Raw genomic sequence first — 15,675 nt, forward strand, 5'->3', positions numbered from 1 at the left:
CACTTGGGGTACAGGATAATGACACTGACACTTGGGGTACAGGATAATGACACTGACACTTGGGGTACAGGATAATGACACTGACACTTGGGGTACAGGATAATGACACTGACACTTGGGGTACAGGATAATGACACTGACACTCGGGGTACAGGATAATGACACTGACACTTGGGGTACAGGATAATGACACTGACACTTGGGGTACAGGATGATGACACAATGACACTTGGGGTACAGGATAATGACACTGACACTCGGGGTACAGGATAAGGACACTGACACTCGGGGTACAGGATAATGACACAATGACACTTGGGGTACAGGATAATGACACTGACACTCGGGGTACAGGATAATGACACTGACACTCGGGGTACAGGATAATGACACTGACACTTGGGGTACAGAATAATGACACTGACACTTGGGGTACAGGATAATGACACTGACACTTGGGGTACAGGATAATGACACTGACTCTCGGGGTGCAGGATAATGACACTGACACTTGGGGTACAGGATAATGACACTGACACTTGGGGTACAGGATAATGACACTGACTCTCGGGGTACAGGATAATGACACTGACTCTCGGGGTGCAGGATAATGACACTGACACTTGGGGTACAGGATAATGACACTGACACTCGGGGTACAGGATAATGACACTGACACTTGGGGTACAGGATAATGACACTGACACTTGGGGTACAGGATAATGACACTGACACTCGGGGTACGGGATAATGACACTGACACTCGGGGTACGGGATAATGACACTGACACTCGGGGTACAGGTTTATGTGCTGTGCTGTGTCTGTATTTGGGATGTCACCAGATCTTTTCACATGAAAGTGGAGAAGAAGGTTCTATCAATGGTTGAGTAGACATTGGTGTGGGGGAAGGGAGCTCACAGCGGCTGCGGTGCTGCGGAAGCATGCTTTGTGTACTGAGGCAGTGAATGGAGTGGTAGCCCGCTGGCTGCTGACTCACTAAGTCTCTTAATTCCCCCATTATATGTGTCTTTTATTTGACCAATTAACCCTCCAGCGAAAAGCTGGTGCTTCGGACAGCACACAACAGAACTGTTATAGGAGAACTCTACCATGCTTGGAGTTTGAAGGCTTAATGAGGCCCACAGCAGCACAATAGACTGGAGCTTCCACTACTGGCCTGTTGACATTGATATTTAGGACATTTGTTAATGACAATGCTAATAAGAGGACTGTCATTAGTGTCTGTAATTGGGGGTGGACAGCTGAGGATTTCATTCCCACCAACCGTACCTCTTACTTTTCATGGCTTAATTAGTCCTTCCCACCCGTTCTGTACACATCATCATACTATTAATTTTCTACTTGGGTGGACGTCATTAGGTTGGTGCCACACCTCCAAACCTTCAGCTATTGAACTGCAATGTCCCCCAGATTACACCACCTGGACTAGGTCCACTCTTGCATTCATGGCCTAATCGGTTGCATGGTCACCAAGTATTAATAGTATTCTGTCCCATTAAGAGCCTTTGTGTACCATGGTACGATTCTTCTCTAGGATTGGTAAGGGTCCAACCACTTAAACCCCCTCCACCTGAAGGGCTATTTAATTCCAGACCCTGTGGGGTTCTCACTGTCAAGGCACAGTTGGGTTGTCATCTCACACATTGAGATGTAGGTGGATCCTGTCAACATCTGCAGATATTCAATAATGTTGGCCACTTGTATTTTTACCCCTGTGAGATGGATATCCGGGTGATAATACATAAGGTTGATGTGAATCCTGTTGAGATATTATAAGGAATGTTCCCCTTATAAATACCCAACGTGCCTCAGTATGAGGACATATTGATAGTATGTATAGATAGTACGTTTTAACTATACAATGGTCAGCTGTGCGCTCACGCTGATCCTCTGGCTTTCTCACTCTGTAAAGCTATTGTGCTGGGATCTGCTGAGTATCAAAATATAATCTGGATTCATCCCTTGTTCATAGGGCTTCATGGATAGAAAATAGACTGGGCCGAAAGCCTTTGTCAGCATTTCGAACGCATCAATTTCTACCCCATTACATAGGGAGTGGTTGTAGTAAAAAGACACAAGATGAGGAGGAAAATGCGATATAGTGTAGGACCTCGAGATATGGTGGCTTAAAAGATGTGGAGGACTGACAATCCTTATTCAAGCAATTGAATACATTGTCCCTTCTCCCAGAAACCTGCTTAATGTTCATGTATCAGGGCCTAACAAGACAGATTTATAGCCATGCGGGATTTGTCAAAAGGTAAGTGATGACCACTGATGGCTGTCATTGTTAGTGGTTGTCACACATGTAGAGGACCAACGGAACCCTACTTACGCTCTGACTCCTCATTTTTGAAGTATCCAATCAGCTTTGGTTCATCGTCAATATTCTCAAAAGCGGCAAGTTCGTGACTTCCATCGATGAATTCCACTGGGTCCTCCAGAACCTGCAAAAGGCAATGTCCACATTAGTTAGGACTTCTCCTGACATCACCCACCAGTGGGCAACACAATTTTGGATGAACTGAATCATCTGTAGCAATCATCTCTTTGACTGGACTTGTCGAAGATCTTGATCTATTAGCCTTCTTGATTTTACCCACACTCAGCTTGAGGACTAGAAGAAGTGGGCCTTTGGATGTAGTCAAAATGGATGGTCTGTATTGCAGGCAGTCCAGTGGGAGGAAGGTTTATTTTACAGCACGCTGCCTCCCAGCCTAAGCACCACTGTTTTACCATTTTGATTGTGAAAAAAATGTTTTTAGTATATTTTTTTTATTAATTAATTGATTTTAAGATTATATTAAACCTCAGGTATGTGGAATATTGAGGTTTCTTTATATTCTGCAGTGCTATCTAGGCATTGTCATCATTTATGGTTTGCAGTGTTTCTCGCAGTATTCAGTGGAAGGAAATTGGAGTAACTGGAGAAAACCCACGCAGACATGGGGAGAACATACAAAGCCGATGAAGATGTTGTCCTTGAGCCACCATGCTTTTTGCATGTTTTCTCTATAGCATAGAGTTCCTCACAGGTTCTATAAATTGAGAGAAATGGGATTGATTCCACTTTTAGAACTTCTTTCGATACTTTATGCAACCAAATCTAGAATGTGGAAATCACAATTTATTTTTCCTCCTGCACATCGACTTGTGACGAACAGTGAATGTGTGGCCTAGTGGACCTTCAAAACAAAAGGTTAATTGTTAGCATGCAGCCTTAAGTAACCTCTCAGGGTCGCATCGTTTTATTTTAATCATGTCTCTTTCTCGGGGAAGGGATTTCAATTGCTGTGCAATCTCTCAGATTTGGTTATATTCTGGAGCTGTAATTGGGGTCAGCCGGGATTTAATTCAGTAAACACTGGATTTACTGCCTGTGCCAAGCAAAGCATCTCCTCTTTAAATAATGCCGTCCATAACTAGAGGCAAGAGGTGTCTCAATTACGAAGAAGAGATATTAGAGCTGCCATGGTGTCAGTGATTTAGCTTGACATGTAGGACCCAAAGTTATGTAACTGTGGATGAAGCCTCTTCCATCTTCTGCTCGGGTCTCCTTCACCCACTGTGGCTTATGCCTCCCCCCGTCATCTGTCTCTTGAATGCTAGGCTTGGATTGTCTGCATTTTACCTCTCCTGCTAATGTGACATTTCTACTTCTTGGCCTCCTGTTGCTCTTGTCTAATCATCCTCATTACATTGCTCTATTCTTCATCGAAGTCATTGGTCTCTTCACCTCCTGACTCTCCTTGTCAGCTTTCTTCTCAATTGCAGGGTTCATTTCTGCTCTGTTCCTCTCACTGTCATTGATATCATATCTGTATCCTCTTTGTTAAGGTCTCTTTTGATGGGACGATACAGCAGACGATTGTCAGGAAGGAAGCGTTCCTTCCCAGCAACCGCCTGCTCGTCAGTGAAGGAGACCACAGCATTTACATGCAGTGATCTCCTCCACAGTATGGGGAGGAGTGATCGCTAATGCCATAGCTTGTCCTCATACAGACTCGTTGTTTGCCAGCAGCAGGTCATGTTTACACAGCATGATCTATTACCCCACCGTTACACTGCCAGATGATCTCTAATGAGCGTTCCTATGAACGCTCGTTAGCATTTATCTTCCTCTCCAGGGAATTTGTGTCTTGTTGTCTACTGTCATCTATAACATCTTTCTTTGTGTGATTTTTCCTTTCTTCACTTTACTCCTGTTTTTCCTCTCTCTGATCTGACAACCTTCTCTTCTTATTTTGTCTTGTCTTTGGAGCTAAATTTCCCTGTGTGCCTTCTGTCTTTTCCCGCTCTAAGACCCAACTATCTCCTATTCTTCTTTTTTATCTTTTGTGACTCCTTGTTTTTTCTTCTTGTCTTCCCACCATCTTGCCCTATTTTGTCTTTCTCTCCTGATATCTTCTCTTCCTCTGTTCCATCTTTTTTTCTTCTTTCTCTCTTTACCACCCATTCTCTTCTCCACCAGATCATTTATCTGTTGTCATCATGTCCTCATCTCTCGCTGCCTCCTTTTTTCATTCTCTCTCTTTACTTCACTCTTTCCAACCCTTCCTACTGCTTGCTGTCATTTTCATATTCTACCACCTGCCTTTATTCTCATTTCCTTGCTGCCCTTTTTCTTTCTTGTCCCATGTTCTCTTGTTTTACCCCTTTACATACCATTGTTTTTCCACTTCTTTACCTCTGATCTTCTCTTGCTAACCCATGTTTGCTTTCTATTTCAATTCACGTCTTATCTTTTCTCCTGCCCTTTCCCTCTTGTCCACTTCCGTTGTCTTCTGTCCACCTTCTGTTTCCTTACTTCTCTCTTCCTTTCATCTCTCCCTTGATCTCTTTTCTTTCACTTTCCCTTTGGTTCCCCTTGTTACCTTACATCTTCCTTCCACAACCTTGCTTCCTAATGTCCATTTCTTTATCTTCCATCTCTTTACTTTATTTCACATTATTTCTTCCACTTTGTGTTTAGACCCCTTTCATTATCTTCTGTCCTCCTACTTCCTAACTTCCATCTCTCACTTTATCTTCTTTCTTTTACTTTCCACTTGTTTACTCATATTGTCTCCTCTGCTTTGCTTGTTCTTTATTTACTTCCCGCTCTCTTCTCTCTCACTTTCCTCCTGGTCCCATCTGGTTACTTTACTTCATCCTTTTGCTTTTCTACTTCCTAACATCCATCTCTAGCCATCTCCTCTTCCACTTTTCCTCTGGTCCTCTCATGTCACCTTACATGCTTCCCCTACTTCCTTACTCACATCTCTTCCACTTTCTCTTTGGGCAACACTTGTTAATATGTATATGCTTTCTTACTTCCTAGCTGCCATCTCTCTTTCACTTCCCTCTTGTCTACTCTCATTGATGTCTCTTGTTTTCTAAATCTTTTTGTACTTGTTGTCATCTCTTACACTTCTGTTCTCCTTCTTGCATTTCATCGTAGACTATTTCTCTTTTCATTCTTCAGCTTCCATTCTCCCCATTTTCCTCCTGAGACTTCTTTTATCACTTCTTTACTATTTACCCCCCTTCCCCCTTTATTGCTAGTCTTCTGATTGCTGTCCTGCTTCCTTTTTTCTTCTACTTCCTATCTTATTTAGTTCGTCTGGTCAGCTTCACTTTGCTACTTAGAGGGGACTTATGAGGTAATAGTCAGGACATCCCTTTTAGAATTTCATGTGTTAACCGGAGTTGAAAGTGTAATACTTTATTTTTCCTGTGGAGGCACTGTGGGAGAATTAAAGACTTACTGCTGTGTTCTCCCACAGTGTACTGCAGCATCTCTAGAGGATCTATAGACCATTTTACATCAAATGTGCATGTCACATAAGGACTGTTCATTCTGATTATGATCATATCTGTTATGTATAGATCCAACCTGCTGGAGACCACATGTTGGCAATGTGCATTTAGGGTAACATTGCTTTGTGTCTGTATATCAGATTAGTGGTCAATGGTGATACAATATGGACCTACAGACCTCTATTAGTGCTGCATCATGACTCCACTCAACTGGTAACTTGTGTGGACCCATAATGTGGTCATGGGCACGAGGCGTTGTGTCATCCAGGACTCTACATGATGCACATATCGTCCTAAAATATATTCAGATCCACTTACATCAAGAAGGAACTCCACCAGAGTGTCTGCTGAAAACTCTCCATCATACTCGATAACCTCATCATCCTTAAACACGTAGACGCTGTCTTCTTCATCCAGTCCTGAATGACAAAAAAATATAAAAATACACTAATTCATCTGCAAGGACAAAAACTGTAAATCTCATGAATAGATTTATTTTAATGAACAAATTACATTATCTTTATTTTACTTTTTTATTGTTTTTTGTTATCAGGTTCTATATCGGTTTTAAATATTGCCGTCCTTTCAGATATCCTGTAAATTCATGTCACACTTCTTTAAGCTTGGATCCCCCCCTCCGTTTTTGCAGGATTATCACTATTCTTTTTATTTTTTTTTTAACAGTTTACAGACTTTTTCCCAAACATTCGATCAGCTTTCAGACATTAGAGCTTGGTATACTTCCTGTGTGTATATGTGGATTTTGTCCGGGGTGTCATTTTCCCGTTGGTCCCTTTGAGGCCTTACCTGCTGACCTTTGCTGAAAGGTAGCCAAATTTGAGAAAATCGCATGGGCCATCCTTAACCCCTTAAGTACCCATGACGTACATGTACGTCAAATCTGTCCGTGACTTAAGGACCAGTGACGTACATGTACTGCATGGTGATCCGGCAGGTGCAGGAGCTGCACCCGCCCGATAAGCAGCAGGGGTCCGGCAGTCACTGATAGCTGGACCCCTGCTGCATGCCGGCGCATTAACCCCTGCACGGCCACGGTCAGCGCGGACCGCGGCACATGCGGGCTTCAGACATGTGCGGGGTAGCCATCGGGTCCCCGCGCTGCTGTGACGGGGACCCGATGGCAGGGAAGGCAGCCTGTGAGATCCAGCCCCATATAATACACTTATGGCCAATGCATGACAATACAGAAGTATGTTCATGCATTGTAAAGGGGATCAGACCCCCAAAAGTTGAAGTCCCAGAGTGGGACAAAATATAAAGTGGAAAAAAAAGTAAAAAAATAAGTTTTCCCCCAAAAAATTTCAAGTAAAACCGGCTCTATAAAAATATCACATGACCTAACCCTTTAGGTGAACACCGTCCAAAAAATTAAATAAAAACTGTGCTAAATAAACCATTTTTTCTCACCTTACATCGCTAAAAGTGCACCAAGCGATCAAAAAAGCGTATATCCCCAAAATAGTATCAATCTAACCTTCACCTCATCCCGCAAAAAAATGAGCAACTACCTAAGACAATCGCCCATAAAATAAAAAAACTATGGCTCTCAGAATATGGAGACACTAAAACATCATTTTTTTGGTTTAAAAAATGATGTTATTGTGTAAAACTTAAGTAAATAAAAAAAGTTTACATATTAGGTATCGCCGCGTCCGTAACAACCCTTCAGGTGAACATCGTAAAAAAAATAAAAGCTTTATTATGTAAAACTGAAACAATCATATTTGGTATTGTCGCGTCCGTAACAACCTGCTCTATAAAATTACCACATGATTTAACCTGTCATATGAATGTTGACATAGACTTGTATGTAGAAGTAATGGGGCTATACCCAGAGCAATTTTTTATGGGAAATCTTAAAAGTTGTCTATGTATTGTTGTCATCCATTTAAGTGGAAGTGATTTTTTTTATTCTGGTGACCTATCCTCACGATGATCGATGGGGGTCTAACTCCTGCTCTGTGGTGAGCACCGCAGCCTCCTGGTATTTTACCCTAGGCCAGTAATATCATGTTCATTGGTCAAGGCGCAGCTCAGTCCTATTTAAGAAAACAAAGCTGAGCTGAGATACGAAGCACAGCGGCTGTCCCATGGACAACACTGGCCTCCTCAAGCAGCTAATCGGCAAGGGTGTCAGGAGTTGGACCCTCACCGATCAAGTACTGATGACCTCTCTTGAGAATAAGTCATCAGTATGAAACACTCAGAAACCCCTTTAGTTTCATAACATATCTTTTCTAGGGATCAGAGCTCTAGTTTTCTAATATGGCTCCAAACCTCCTGTTCACTTTACGCAGGTGATGATATGACAAAATTCTAGATGCCCCCAGCCACCTCTAGGTGGAGCTCAAAGTTCCAATTAAAGCCAATACTAAACCTGCCTTCAGTAAGCTCCTCAACTCCCTCTAGTGGTGGCTCCAGGCACCCAAAATTGTATAATTTCATTCTATGACTCAGTGAAGGGAAGCAGAGGATTTAGAACTGTGTATTAGAAAGAATAGGGCTCCAACCACTATAAAGCTAGTGCTAATCAAGTGCCTTATATCAGGCTTAGGGCCTGTGATCAGTCTGTGTGTCAGCCACATCTTCTGGGCGGACTACGGCTCTCTTGACCCGAACTGACGGCATCATAGTGTTTTATGGTGCAGTCAGTTAATATCTGATTGTGGGTCCAATCTACTGTACTCACATGAGCCGCCGTTTCCTAGGCCGATCACGGTTGTGTGAATCAGCGTTTATTAGCTTCTTTCTAAGCACAAATTGTTAGCCCCGTGAGCTACTGAAGCCAGCTGGGCTGTGTGCTTGGGACATCTGCCTGCGGCTCTGCTGAGATTCGCTATGGAGTAAAATATTTGATCAGATGGGTGACTTATATTTGGATAAATAAAAACTCTCCGCAAGCTGCCGGCAGGAATGTAGGAATCAGTACGGGATGAAAGCCAACCAAAGGTGTGAGTAATCTTCTGCAGGAGGCTCCCAGGGCGGCACAGGAGAGGTGACAGCTCTGACACACTGGGTGACCACTTCCACCTTGGACAATTGATTAGAAGTCCATCTCGAAGTGTCCCCAGTAATAGTGATCTGTGGAGAAAGTGTTTGCTTTCCCTGCAGCTCCCCCACAGGGGAAACTTAGCATTACACAGTGCCCATTTAAATCATTGAGTATGTGTGATGCTGGACAGGACGGGTCCTCCAGTCCAATTGTAAAGCCATTTTTAAAAAAATAGATTAGAAAGGTATAAAGTTAATAAAAAAAAAATGTAATACTCAACTGCCATTCCCATTCCAAGTTCTAGTGGCCGCTACATCCTGGCCTCCAGCTATGATGGCATTAGGCAGCAGTGACCTCAGTGGTGTCTACTGCAGCCAGTGATGTCACTTGATGATTGGCTTCAGCAGTCACATGTTGGGGTAAATCACCACTAAAAGTTTGGGAAGCATTTAAACAAGGGGAATGGGGGATCGGTAAAGTGAGTATTAATTTCTTTACTATTGTATGCAATGCTAAGCAGTTTTTCAAAAAATTTTATTGGCTAGACAACCTATTTAAGGTTACACATCCCCAAGCCTTTGGTTGTTTTATTATATGTTTCATAGTACAAAGAGGGGGCCAGGTTTGCACCATGAGAGTTGGGAACAGGCATTTGGAGATAGGAGGTAGCGAGCAAAGTCCAGTCTTGGGGGCACTAGGAGGAGGTGCCATCTTGGATTTTACTATCACCCCCCATCTTCTCTATGTACATGGCTGATGGGCTATTACCTCACTGGGCTTCCTGATTTTATAAGACATGTTTACCGTCTTGTAATTGCGGAGCTGTGCATCTCCCCACTCAAAAATGTCTTGTTCGTGGTCATACCGTCAAGCACACAATGCTTTGCAGCAATGCTCTGCCTTTTAACATCCCCTGAACTTAGTGGGGCTTCTTTTTCCACCGCCAAGTTAAAGCTAAATTTAGGATGTGAACTTGTGCCCTGTAATTTGCCCCCTAAACTGTAAATCAAGGGTTAAAGAGCCCCTATTAACCACTCTCAAGGTCACCTGATACATTACCATAGGCCCCTAAGGGGTGGGACCACACTGCCAAGCCACGCCTACCTGCCACAGCCAATGGCTGCAAGATTTAGTCGTAAACTTGTGTGCCCATTGGCTATGGTGGGTGGGCGGAGCTTGGCATCGTGAAGTCCTGTGTCTAAGGGCACGGGGGAGCACTGAAGGGCAATTAGTGGGGGCCCACGGTCCTCACTATTTCAGCTGCCCCTATCTAGAATAAACTGGTTCTATTCATAGGCTCCCTTTAAATGAACGGAAGCGACGTCACCTCTGGTATGCGCATACCGGAGGTGACGTTGCTTCTGCTGTGCCGCGAGACTTGCTCGATGCTGGATCGCGGACCGGAGGTGATGTTGTGCCTTCTGGTTCCTTGCCGGTCCTCTAGCGTTCCACGCTGGAGCGCTGACCGTAAGGGACTCAGCTTCTTTGTGTTTGGCGCCCTTTTCATGTTTAAATATGAGACCTTGCCACACCAATGTACTCATGCTCCTGATGAAGGGGATCCTGCAAGACCCCGAAACGCGTTGAGCCTGCACCCCACCCATAACCTGTGCTTAATAAAGGATACTTTGACCAGAAGTACCAAGTGTTACTGCCGTCATTTCCGGATGTTCTACAGGAAGCAGAGTGGGTGTCTTGAGCTTTATCCCCCCCCCTGGGTGAAGTGAGTGCCTTTTAATAATGTTTTTATGCCTATGTTTTATTCAACGTTCATAGGACACAATTATAACTGGACCACTCTACCCAAGAGGTATAAGTGTTGTTTATTATACAGTCAATAATTGAATATTACATATGACTAACCAATGACTATCAATTAGAGGGATAGTATTGCTTTGTTTAAGTATGTGGCCCTGCCAGGATATCCCAGACCCTTTCTTTCCAAGGGGCCTGCAACTAATCCCCTCTCCTTTTTTCTTTTCCTTGTCCCTGCCTTAAGTTTATCTTTTATACAGTTTTCTACATCTAGTGCAGGGGGCGGAGCATGACACAGGACATCCCTCTTGTATCCCTCCTCATTCTCCGCCCCCTCAGGCCCTGCACTAGACATATCACAGAGTATTCCATTAAGGGAGCATCATCAATATATAATGCAGTAATTTTCTGATTAGAACTGGATCCGTCTTTGCCGGGCGGCTGCTCTGACAACTACGAGGATGTCATCTGCTACTTACGACATATTTCATGTTGGGGCCCTGTCATGAGGCCGGTGTTCACAGTGATGTCCGGCTCTGCGGCAGATGGTGACAAATCACGTGTGTGGGGATCCATGCATGACAGCGGCTCCCAAGAGCGCACTTGTGCTGATGACTCCGGCGAGCGTCCGCATGATGTAGTGTGAACGCCGCTGCCTCGTAATTATGCTAATCAGCTGTAATTCAGGAGCTGAGTGTCACAGCTGAACAAGGGGGCAGCAGGGGCACGTGCCGCTAAGTCCCTGGTACAGTACGTCAACAGTACCTGAAGTATGCCAGCAGTGTGATACATCAATAATGACCATACCAGTGCCTACCAATGTGAGTCAGCAGTACCCAACATTCCACCAGTACCCATCAATGTGTATCAACAGTACCCAACACACTGCTAGTATGCATCAATGTGTATCAACAGTATCCAACATACCATCAGTGTATATGAACAATACCCAACATGCCACCAGTGCCCACCAATGTGAGTCAGCAGTACTCAACATACCACCAGTACCCATCAATGTGTATCAACAGTACCCAACATACCATCAGTGTATATGAACAATGCACAAAATGCCACTAGTGCCCATCAATGTGTATGAACAATACCCAACATACCGGCAGTATCCATCAATGTGTATGAACAATACCCAACATACCACCAGTGGCCATCAATGTGTATGATCAGTACTCAACATACTGCCAGTATGCATCAATGTGTATCAACAGTACCCAAAACCAGTGGCCATCCGTGTGTATGAACAGTACCCAACATGCCACCAGTACCCATCAATGTGTGTGAACAATATCCAACATACCGGCAGTACCCATCAATGTGTATTAACAGTACCCAACATACCGTCAATGGCCATCAATGTGTAGGAATAGTACCCAACATTCTGCCAGGACCCATCAGTGTATATTGTTACCGAGTCTCGGCTTTCCTGCAGCTGTCGTTATTTTCCTCGTCGCAGGCTGTGGCTGTCTTAGCCTTTTCTTTCTGTACCCCCTACTCCGGCTTTTAAAGGGCCAGCGTGCACACGGTAATCTTCATCGGCCAATGGGATATTTAGGGCACCTTCCCCTGTGGGTGGGGGCCTGAGCAATAGTTTCCTAGCACACTGCCAGTGCCCATCAATGTATATCATTAGTACCCAACATACCGCCAGTGCCCATCATTGTGTATCATCCATACCCAATATGTGCTAGCAGTGCGCTACATCAATAATGGCCGCCATACCACCAGTGCCCATGAATGTATACTTACAGTTCTCAACATCTGCAAACAATGCCGTACATAAATGGTGCCTAACACACCGCCAGTGCCCATCAATGTGTATCAACAGTACCCAACATAGGCCAACAGTGTTTTAGATAGGCATCGCCCAAAATCTCAGCACCTGTAGTCCATGATGCCCAGAATATGTCAGTAGTGTCCTATATAAGAAGTGCCCAACATCTATCTGTACTTTTTCCGCAGCAAGTCAACAATGCCCAACCTGTGCCAGCAGAACCCGCACATCATACCCATCACTCTCACATGCAACAACACCACCAACCATATTATATCAGAGATGCCCAAGAGATCCGCAAAGCAGTGAATGTCCGCACATAAGATTCCCTGTGCATTAATAGAGGTATAAATTAAAGAGCTCGAAATATTCCTGATAAACTGTCCAGATAATGGTGGATGAGAACCTGCAGCTCGGGTCATCCATACAGATGGATTTTAAGCCATCACCATACCTCCAGGTGTGCCTTCATTAGAACAGTCCATGGTTTTCAGCCAAGTCCCTCTACTCCTGATAATTAGGGGTTATCCAAGAGACAGACAGATCTCCCAGAATGGCCAACCCAAGGTGGAGATCATACTTACCAGTGCCCACTGCTGGGTTGGTGTCTAATGCTCCTGGGCCGGCTCTTCTTCTCCCTACTGTCCTGAGATCAACATTTTGGGGGGGGGGGGGGGGGGGACATGACAGCTACAGCCAAATTCAGGATGAAAGGTTGACCTGGTTCCCGCAACTGGTCACGACAACTTGTCATGTGACGCAAGGCAAGCAGTGGGGACTAGGTAAGTATGATCTCCACCTTGGGTTGGCCATTCTGGGAATTATGTCTGACTCTTGGGTAAGCACTAATTATCAGAAGTAGAGGGACTTGGTTCCAAACTATGGACTGTTCTAATGGAGGGACACCTGGAGGTATGGTAGTGGCTCAAAATCCATCTGCATGGGCGACCCGACTGGTGGCCCCATAAGCCAGTATCTCCAGGAGCGAGAGGATAAGAGGTGGCAAGTGTAGGAGCTGCAGGTTCTCATCTGCCATTATCTGGACAGTATGATCTGTCTGACTCTTGGATAACCCCTTTAAGGTGGCCATACACATTTTTCAGTCTAAAGTTGATCAAAACGGACAATTTTAACCAAAACGAACATTCGTTGGTTGACATTTAATGATGAACAATCGTTTTAACTGACAGATGAAAGAGCATTATTGTTTGAAAGAAAAGCCAGCTGTGTTTAATACTTTCTCCTAGTAGTCAGAGGAAAGATCTTTCTTTGAAAGAACTTCCTAGAAAGATCTGTCGTCCATCGCCCGGTTTAATTGAATGTGTCTTTTTATCTATCTCCATTTGAGGCTATAAAGGTAAGTTCACACCGTTTTTTGGAGGAGGTTTTGAGGTAGATTTTCCTCTAGCTAAGGCCAAAAAAGAAGTCGGAACTATAAAGAAAGGACTTCTACTTCTAATTCCTGCCGGATCCAATTCTGGCTCGAAACGTCCTCCAAAAACATTCAATGTGAACCTAATCTAAAGGGGACAATTCTCTGGAGAGCTTCGTATTGTTATTATTTATAGGGTCAAATGGATCTCTTGTTCACAGATGGACATGATATCTGCTTTCCTTCTATATCCTTCAAGGTGTTGCAGGGGAGAAGGGGCAGATTAGGCGTCATCTTCAGTGCATCTTCTGGCACTGAATGTAGTCGGAGCTGGTGGCAGGGTTGTCACCATTAGGATACAGTGTGTATTGTGTGTGTTTGTGGAGCCAGGTTGTGCATCACTATAGATGCGGTTTCCATGACGATGCCTAGTGATGGAGCCCTCCCCCCAATTCCTGAACTTGAAATGGTCCTTTGTTGAGCAGAGAAGCAGAGACGGCAAATTCTATATACAAAGAGTCCATTCTGAGGCGTGTCAATCTAGTGTTCACCAGGGCAGCTGATACATTGCAACAGGTCACGTGTACCACGGCATTATACAAACTGAAGCCACCGTCATGCAATGTGGTTTCCCAAAACCAGCAAAAGTTACATCCTGTATTATACTCCAGAGCTGCACTCACTGTTCTGCCCTTATCTTGATGACAGGGCCTCACCTCATGTGACTGGACTATGCCTTCACAGGTCTCTCTTTTCACTTCTGTGTAGCTGAGCACAGTTACTTGACTATTTTCTAACCTCCAGTACAATTGAATGGAGAGAGATGCGCATTTGGGACTGTTGGCATGTAGGCATTAGGTTGGGCGGTGGAGAGGAGATTCCTTGGCCTTCAGTTGGTCAAGGCTTCCGCCATTCCCTCCCAGATACATGGAGAACAGGTCTGCGTTCTGGCTGTGACCACTTGTTGGGCACAAGGACCATACAGAAAGTCCCTCATCGATGATACTTGATACTTGAGGTAGGCTCCTAACCTCTACATGAGGACCCACTGGAATCAAGATGCTTTAAGAGACCTAATCAGGTCCGCTCGAAAAGTACTCAGCCACTTCCAATTTTGAGGCTTTTCATGTCCGTGCCAGGCCCTCCTCGCAGAGCATTACACCAATCTACCGCTAATGAAGAAATGTTTGATCAGCGAGGTTAACGCAGTCGGGTCTGTTTGTGCTTCATTTCGTCAAAACATTGAGTTCTTCTGGAAGCGTCTCTGCTCCGAGCCCCCCCCCATATAATCAGAATAGGGGTCTCTATGGCAACCAGGCGCTTCACTTTTAAATTTAATTGGACTTACTCTTTAATGTCTATAACCTGCTTCTTCTGTAGGATTGTTTACAAAGGGGGAAAAAATGTTCTTATATGGCATAAATACGAAAGATGAAAGTGTACATAATGTCGCTCTCTCAGAGGGAGGCAGCCATTTTGTGGGCTAAAACTGTATGTTGAGCGCTGCTGTTGATGTGGTTAATTTAATAGAACTGGGGAAACATCAAAATGGAAGTGTCCATTGATCGTAGCAACCAGTCACTACGGTTGGCATCTGATCCGGGTACATTGCACTTTTGTGTTCATTGTAATATTTTATGTGAACATTTCTAATTCCACTAAAATATCTTATAAAATACCTGACTGTACAAGACCGAAGAGGCAACATGTTGGCTTCATTGTGTGTGTGTGTGGGGGGGGGGGGGGATAAAATGTCTGTCTCTGCTGTCCCTATTTTGTGTGAAAGGACAGTATTTCTGCATTTACTGTATGATTGTGACAAAATGTCTGGCTCTGGTGTGTGCGGGACAAAATGTCTGCCTCTTGTGTGTGCGGAATAAAATGTCTGCCTCTGTTGTGTAAAAGACAAAATGTCTGCCTCTGGTTTG

At 44.3% G+C, this 15,675-nt stretch overlaps 1 protein-coding gene across 1 annotated transcript in view; it reads right to left on the reverse strand.

Annotated features, from left to right (window-relative positions):
• The window catches only part of CASQ1 (calsequestrin 1), a 49,746-nt gene that overhangs the window by 23,082 nt on the left and 10,989 nt on the right, over positions 1 to 15,675 (reverse strand). The window contains exons 3-4 of the mRNA XM_040411445.1: positions 6,140 to 6,240; positions 2,358 to 2,469 (exon numbers count right to left, since the gene is read on the reverse strand). Coding sequence (XP_040267379.1) covers positions 2,358 to 2,469; positions 6,140 to 6,240 — 213 coding nt within the window. The remainder of the gene's footprint in view (positions 1 to 2,357; positions 2,470 to 6,139; positions 6,241 to 15,675) is intronic.

The sequence above is a fragment of the Bufo bufo genome, chromosome 11, assembly GCF_905171765.1.
Source record: "Bufo bufo chromosome 11, aBufBuf1.1, whole genome shotgun sequence".
Lineage (NCBI taxonomy): Eukaryota > Metazoa > Chordata > Amphibia > Anura > Bufonidae > Bufo > Bufo bufo.